Genomic DNA, 8,559 nt, shown 5'->3' with positions numbered 1-8,559 from the left:
CCCCCTAGAAAGTGCCATCCTAGGCCTGGGCCATGTTGGCCTAGGCCAAGATACAGCGTTGCCCTTGGGACCTTGGGAACAGACCTGAATTTATTAGCAAGGTAACAACCCCAAATGCCATACACAACACCCATACAAAGAGCATTCCTTAGGGTTCAAGAAAGTAGGGTATTCCCCTGGAGAGTAAGAGGTGGTCTGCTATTAGTCTTTTTCAGCAGGTAGGGGGAGCTGATGGCACTTCTTGATAGGTCCTACAAGGTGAGGAGGACAAACTACGAATATGTGGCCTGGATTAGCCATAATGTTTATTGTAGAAGCATCCTATACGGTAGGAGAGAGGGCAAAGTCTACCTATTATTATGCTGCCATGGAGTTAGTCAAGAAAATAAAACCATCGTCATTGGCTTCAACATTTACTGGAACAGGAAACTTTCCCAATGGGGACACAGTTATTCACATAAAACTGACAGAGGTCCTAACTCTTCCTCACACTATCCAAAAACGATATAAAATATTTTGGTTGGAGCTGGGCTTTAAGTAAATTTACAGAGCGTTCAGTAATTAGCATTATGTTTAACTCCTGAAAGGGTCAGTGCTCAATGAAAAATATTTAATTAGTTTACACAAAAGTTAGTTTAGAAAATACAATCTTTCACACTGTCTCTCAATTTGTGTCTGAAGTTAATAAAGTAAACATTGCAAAAAGATAATTTACATCTAAAGTTCATTTTTCCCTAAGGCTCCATTCACGTTTGGCCTTATGGGATTTCGGTAAGATTCTGCCCGCCATCTCAAATTGGAATGCAACAGAAAAACGCGGGGTTGAGTGCCATTCATTTTCAATGGCACCTAAAACGCTGTGCGGCTTTTGCCACAATTATTGCGCATAAATCGCTTATCGCCCCCAAAAGAAGCTACTTCGATTTTTTTGGGCGACAAGCTTCATGCGCTACAGTTTGTCACGAGAAACCCAATACTTCAAATGTGACTGGAGCCTAAAGATAAAATATTTCAGGGCTTTTATGCATCTTCGATTTTATACTTTGTGTTGTCTACTACAACTGAAGAAAAGAAAAATCAAGCATAGAAAAAGATGAAAGGTTAAAAAGACAGAAGTGGAGCAGTTGTCCACATCAACCAGTAAAAATTCTTAATTGATATATTTTATAACTTAATCGATAATTATTAAACTTTTGTGTTTATTTATTTTTTTCTCAGGTTTTAATGCATTTGGAAGTTACTCAAAAACATTGAAAAGTATTTAAAGTTGGGATGTTTTATGCATCTTCCAATCATTCACAGACATCTAAAAATATAAGCACAGTTCTAAAAAAAAAAAAAAGTTGACTCTCCTTCCTACACATGAACTTTGAAACTGAAGAGGGTTAAAAAAAAAAAAAAAAAAATAATAAGACAAACCCTGTGCAGTGACTATCACATGAAAATTTCACGTGTGCTGTTAAAGTCAGATTTGTGGCATCTTATCCCCAAGTAAGATGGGAATAGTCAAGGTATGATATATTTATTTTTTTGGAACTAATTAACCATGTATCCTTACAGACTCAAATGACTTAAAAAATAACATGCTTTGGTTGTTGTTGTCAAAGCGTCTTGTGTTAAATTATGTTTGCATGATCCATTTTAACATGCATGGTTTATTCCACTAGTATAATGCTGGATATTGTTTTCACTGGGTGAAATCTTTCTAAAAGAGAGAGAAGGGCACAGACATTTCTCCAGTTAGATAAAGGAGTAACGCTGAAGCGACACTGGCCCCAACCATGGAATATCAGCCTTTGATACACAAGAGGAGTGGAAGCCGGGTAAGTGGCCCATTATACTGTATGAGAAGTGAATGAATAGGCGATGGTTGGTCACAAGAAACTATTTACAGCTATAGCTGGAAGTCCAGTTGTGTTTGTAGCAGACATTTGTTTATCTCATACACATGGATTGCTGAATGTCTAGCCTTTAATACATTAGAGGAGTGGAAGCCGGGTAAGTAGCGGATATATACTGTATAAGAAATATGGATGAACGAGTGATGGCTGATCACAAGAAGCCATTTATAGCTATAGCTGGAAGTCCAGTTGTGTTCATAGCAGACATTTGTTTATCTCATACACATGGATTGCTGAATGTCTAGTCTTTAATACATTAGAGGAGTGGAAGCCGGGTAAGTAGCGGATATATACTGTATAAGAAATATGGATGAATGAGTGATGGTTGATCACAAGAAGCCATTTATAGCTATAGCTGGAAGTCCAGTTGTGTTCATAGCAGACATTTGTTTATCTCATACACATGGATTGCTGAATGTCTAGTCTTTAATACATTAGAGGAGTGGAAGCCGGGTAAGTAGCGGATATATACTGTATAAGAAATATGGATGAATGAGTGATGGCTGATCACAAGAAGCCATTTATAGCTATAGCTGGAAGTCCAGTTGTGTTCATAGCAGACATTTGTTTATCTCATACACATGGATTGCTGAATGTCTAGTCTTTAATACATTAGAGGAGTGGAAGCCGGGTAAGAAGCGGATATATACTGTATATGAAATATGGATGAATGAGTGATGGTTGATCACAAGAAGCCATTTATAGCTATAGCTGGAAGTCAGATTGTATGTATTCTACACTCTTGTTTATTTCATACGTGTGGATTTCTCTCTTGTTCCTATTTTGTGTCTGGAATACATATCCAAAACACGGTCATCAGAGTTGTTTTATTGGAAATTGGGGCAATATAGTGAAGAACTGTATGTAATACCTTCTTTTCAGTAGTGCTTTGAACAAGGAGAATGTGGTATACTTCCTAAAGCTTATCACAAAAAATTAACTGATTGCAAATAAAACAGTGTTTAGCTGTGTTATTACAAGTGGTTACAATCAACTTATCCATGAAAGTTTTGAAATGTTTGCACTGCCCATAACAATCAGATTCCAGCTGTCATTTTCAATCTCAGGACCTGATGTTGGATTAGTAGCTATTGGAAACACAGACACTATGGGGGAGATTTACTAAAACTGGCGCCGGAGTGCATAGTAACCAATCAGCTTCTAGGTTAATTGAATTGAACAAACTGAAGTAAGAAACGTATTGGTTATTATGCATAGCTGCACCAATTTTAGTAAATCTCCCCCAATTATACATATTTTGTAATGAACAGTTTTTTTTTATAGAACCATCATCTACTATGAAATCCTGCAAATCTGTGTAGCAAAAAGAAGCAAAAAGTGGATACATTTGGAGAATCTAGTCTTATATAACCTTTTGCTTTGTTTATTGTAATTTTTATGTTGAAACCCATGCATTTTAATCATTTTATCCCATAGCTATCAGACTTTTATTATATGGTTTACTCATGTCAGCATTTTTGGTGCATATATTAAGGAATGTACTTAAATTGTAACGCATTAAATTATGATCTTTTATTGCATATACTGCCTAGATGTTAATTGTGTTTAGAAGTGCTCATTGTATAGAGATGTACATATTTCTTAATGAACAACTGACCTTTACAAAAAAGAGAGTTAATGAGCTGTTGCTTGGAGACTGGTTCACAGTTAAAACACATTTCCTGGAAACTTAAGGTGATCTATGTGTTGTACGTAAATTATTACATCAGGGAACCAGTACCCAGTACTATTTGAACTCTTCTGATATGCAGAAACAAGCCAGTATTGTGCTATACAGCTCCATAGGCATCAATGAAGACCTACATAGGCATGGATTGAATTATACATGTGCATGAAGAGTGTACAAGGCATAGCTTGAGGGTCTGTGAATCCTTTCATATACCTTACAGCCAGCTTTATCTGCCTGATCTTTTAGTATACTACTGGCCAGAGTAAACAAAAGATAAAAATATAGTTCCCTTGATTCTTTTCTTGATAAAAAAAATATTGATAATTGTTGTCATAGGAAGTTGATACATCATTAATATCATGTGTATAATTTCCAATAGCATTACTAAGGACTCCTGCACAAGGGGCTTAAAAAAAAAACTCTTTTACAGGTGTTTGAAGTTTTTTATTTCTGCCCGTAAAAGCAACTCTATGTTAGCCTATGTGTCCATGCACACATAGATGTTTACAGGGGTGTTAGATATGGCGTTTACAGACAGAAAAAAAAAGAACATCGCCAGCACGTTTAGGAGAGGAGCTTTTGTGCAGAAAAATGCTTGATGTATCTAAATGTGTCGAAACGTGCTCAAGCGCTAAACGCGTTTAGCGCTTGAGCGTTCATTCCAGTGGCCAGAATAATTTAATATTCTAACTAATGGAATTCATAAATGTTCAAATGTTTGACGCAACTAAACATGTGTGCAACGTGCGCCTTTACACGTGTTTAAGCTGCTTTTTTCCTGGCAGGAGTAAAAGGCGTTCAGAGGAGAAATTGAAACGCTCTGTGTGCATGAGCCCTAATAGTTAAACTTCAAAGATTATCAGAAAAACAAATTAAGCACCTTTGATCATTTATTTCTTTATTAAAGGTTGCTGAAAAGGTGCAGTGCTTGTAATGCAGGCCCCTGTGCGTGTGGTAAGAAGGTTGGGGCTGTTGTGTAAATCTCCAATATTGTGCTAAAATTCTGCATCCCAAACTCATATAGGGTAAAGATATCATCTGAACAATACAAGCTGAACAACAAAATTAGCAGTCACATTTGTTGGAATAAGACATTATTCCACTACTTACCTTAATGTTGTTCTACTAATGCTAGCAATATAACATGAAGTCATACTGTATATCTGTCATATACTGTACTATGGTGTTTTATTTGAAGAGTCCTAGCATACACATGGCACTGCTTTCCCCTGCCCATGCTATCTATACTCTTCTGTACAATAGTATGCCAGTGGGTATGACTCTTGGCCACATGTTGACATCAGGGTTATAACAGCAATTACAGTAAATTAGTATATGTTCACCTCCTGCTCAAGTTCTTGTGTCCTCAACAAACTATTCTTATCAATATACAGCCCAGATGGGCAGCATACAGAATACAAGGGGTACAAGCTGATATGCTGCTTTGCAGATGTTACATTTATGCCAAGGTCCTGTTATGGTGTTTTTTTTAACAATATTTAAAACAGAATTAATGTTCAGTATTCAACTTGTGCTCCCAATATGCCTTCTACTTTACTTTATTCATTATAAATGAGAAAATAAATATGTACAGTATATATATACAGTACATGTATATATTTCTTTGAAATCATTCTTCTGATTTAATAGGGATAGCCAATGTATAATAGCTAGAATAAGGTTATAACTTCTGTATATTGCATTTTATCTGCACAAAATAGTTTGTTTCTCTATTTGGTTTTATACCTGTTCATGAAATGGTCAACAACCTAGAACCTATATTCATTAGTGTTCAAGAAAGTGTGTGTACGATGGCTCCCTGGTAGTTGGTTATTACCCAGTCAACATCTACCAGTCGCTTGTATAATGGCTTTTTGCTGGATGATCAGTTATCCGATAGTTGCCCTGGTCTTTGGGCTGCTAGTTGGTCATCTGCTGGTTGGTTGCCTGCTGCTTGCTATGACCTTTGACATCCTAATCAGGGTCTTCTTCCAAGCCATCCTCACCTTTCAGACTTACTTCTGTGTACCACTCGTACCACCATGCCCCACCCCATTTACTCCTTTAAAGGGGAACAAGATGACAGAAAATAGGTGTCTATTGTAGAGTTCAGTCTTGTCCCTAGGGGTGACATCTCTACATTGCCAACCCTGCCTGACTTTACTTCCGAGAGAACTCTCCCTGTTTTTGTTTTGCTATGATTCAGACTTCCATACTATTCTAATATCTATTCTATATAAGCTGTTTTTTTCTCAAGCCATATTTCTCCATACAGGTAGCAGCCAGTAAAGTTTTTGTTTTGCTGACTTTTGGTTGCTATTGCCAAAATCATCCAGTGCAGCATTGATTACAATTTAAAAGGAAACTATAATGGCTGGGGATTCATTTTAATTCATCCTTTTGCTTAAACATTTTTAAATAAATTAAAATGACATAAATCTTTCCCCTAGTTTGTAGACGCGATAACTTTTTCGCGCAAACCAATCAATTTACACTAATTGGGATTTTTTTTACCAAACATATGTTGCAGAATACAAATTGGCCTAAAATGATGAAAATATTTGACTTTTATTTTTTATTTTTTGGGAATGTTTTAAAGCAGAAAGTAAAAAATATTGAGGTTTTTTTTCAGAATTGTCATGCTTTTTTGTTTATAGCGCAAAAAAAATAAAAAACTATAACACAAAAATAAAGGTGATCAAATACCACCAAAAGAAAGCTCTATTTGTGGGAAAAAAAGGACATCAATTTTATTTGGTTACAGCGTTGCACGACTGTGCAATTGTCAGTTAAAGTAACGCAGTGCCGTATCACAAAAAATGTCCTGGTCATTAAAGGGGTAAATCCTTCCGGTCCAGAAGTGGTTAAACAGGCTTTTACCAACAGCTGGTAAGGAGAAGGAAAGCTTGTGAGAGAAAGCTAAAAGCTCCATGCTCTGGCTTGCAAATAAAAAAAAGATAACACAATATTCATATGCAATATAAATATTAGTATTCCTGACCATAATAGATATTCAAATATGCACAAAACTACTATACATTCTTTTAAGCCCAACTCCAGGAAAAGTGAAAATCCTCTCTTGCAGTGGGGCTGCTCCTGAGCTGCAATGGATAAATGCTTGTTTTGGTCTAGGGGGACAGGAAAAACATTTAACTTGATTCTTCGCTCCCCTGGCAGCCGGCACTCCCCTACGCTCCAATGGCTCCCCATCCAATGCAGGGTCAAAGGACGTGTTACCACTGGAGCATATGGGAGAAAAGGTGTCAGGGACTGGTCTTGCAGCATGGAGGCAGGAGGGAAGAATCTGTTAAATAAATATGCTTTTCTTGTTCTTTTAGACCTAAATGAGTGTTTAAACCTTGGAGGGGCAGGGAGCATTTTTATTTTCCCTGGAGTTCAACTTTAGCTTTAAATGGGTATTTACAGTTCTCTGTAATAGCTCTTGCAATGACAAACCATACATACAGGGCAAAGTTGTTTTTTTTTTTTCTTGGGGGGGGGGGGGGCTTACAGCAGGCACCCGGCTGTAGTATTCAAAGTACCTTTTAGTGCGGTAATGTAGGTCCACCATAACAGACAGTATTCATTTTGTGTTCTAAGTATGCATGATAGCTCTGCAGTGAAAGCAGGAATTGTATTCTAATATTCACCATGGCCTTTTCCCTTCTGTACATGCAAGGGAAATGTTTCATTTTCACAGCAATTTAACTAATGTTATCTAACAAATAAAGTTCCCGGGTGATAGTTTAGCTAATCTGCCATAACACAGCCAGTAATTTCCTTGGAAAATACGATTAATTTAACTTACTAATATTTCACCGAAGTGATAGATTATTAGACGGTGTAAAATGTTTTTCTGTACCTCTACTTGCTGGTTTATATAACTGCAGTGAGTAATCCGTCAGGAATGTAGACATTACTTTTCATTTCTGAAATTAGACCAAGATCCCAGGATTAATTGCTTCAAACTATCACACGAACAACTAGCCAGATGGAAAATGAATTGACCCTGAAGAAATACTGCTTTCTGTGTGTGTGCTTGAGGGATTGAGCTCCTTTGATAACCTCCATTTGAAATATAGAAAGGGCTCATTAATAGGGAGCTGTCTGGATTAATGAATGCCAGTGGTTGTTCTTCACTCATTCAGAAGGATGGATCTTGGCCTTCATTCAGATAACAGAAAAATTCCCTGATACTCCCAATTCTACATCAAAATGACATATGATGGTCACTTTACTGTCATTGCCAGCTGCCTGACAGTCACCTAACACCTACAAAATACCTCTAGTGCTGATGAAGCAGTCTTAGACTGCCTGCTAAGTGCAAATCCAGAAGATTTGCCTACTGCTGAATCTGAACACAGTGTCTATCATGCTGTGTGCCAGAATCCATAAAACAGTGCTGTATACAGCATTCCGGGTGGTGACTCACCGGCAGTCAAGTTGAACACCTTGAGCCGAGAGGAGTCCGAATAGATGTATTGGGGTTGATTTACAAATTGTTTATTTCAAGGGAAACTTTCCTTAGTTTAGTCACTTTGCAAAGAATGAATGGAAAAAGGGAAAGGGGTTTCAAGGGACCCCATTTTCCTACTTTTTCCTCATGGGAGGGCTGCAGATAGGCAGTTTCTAGCTCCCCCCCCGGTATAGAGCGTTTGGGCGGGAGATATGGAGGTGGGAGGATTCTGATTGGCCAAAAATAGCTGCCTGCGGGAGGTCAGGTGACCGAAGCTTCTGGAAACGAGGCAGGCTATATATAGGAGTGGGAGCGAGGGCGCGGAGTCAGTCACCTCAGAAGATCAGCCGGAGCGGAGCTTCCCGCCCGCCCGCCCATATATTATTAAAGTCACGGCCTTATAAATTTATGTGGTAGGGTCACCTTTTTCGAAAGGGGGACAAAAATATGGAGGTGTCTTTATATGGTTAAGTGATAACCCGAGCGTCAAAGCTGGGTAGTTGTGTTATGTA

At 37.8% G+C, this 8,559-nt stretch overlaps 1 protein-coding gene across 2 annotated transcripts in view; it reads left to right on the top strand.

The window, feature by feature from the left end:
• Nucleotides 1-1,415: 1,415 nt before the first annotated feature.
• LOC309545038 (solute carrier family 2, facilitated glucose transporter member 11-like) overlaps nt 1,416-8,559 on the top strand; it is an 81,000-nt gene continuing 73,856 nt past the window's right edge. The window contains exon 1 of one of the 2 annotated variants that reach the window (XM_082244147.1): nt 1,416-1,511. In XM_082244147.1, coding sequence (XP_082100273.1) covers nt 1,497-1,511 — 15 coding nt within the window. In that variant the 5' untranslated portion in view covers nt 1,416-1,496. Of the gene's footprint in view, nt 1,512-1,704; nt 1,824-8,559 lie in introns of those variants that run through there. The other variant, XM_082244146.1, reaches the window with a different exon arrangement.

Source organism: Pelophylax lessonae (genome assembly GCF_965119305.1).
Source record: "Pelophylax lessonae genome assembly, chromosome: 1".
NCBI lineage: Eukaryota > Metazoa > Chordata > Amphibia > Anura > Ranidae > Pelophylax > Pelophylax lessonae.
Note: the sequence above shows the minus strand (reverse complement) of the source record. Positions and strands in the feature narration are given on the sequence as shown.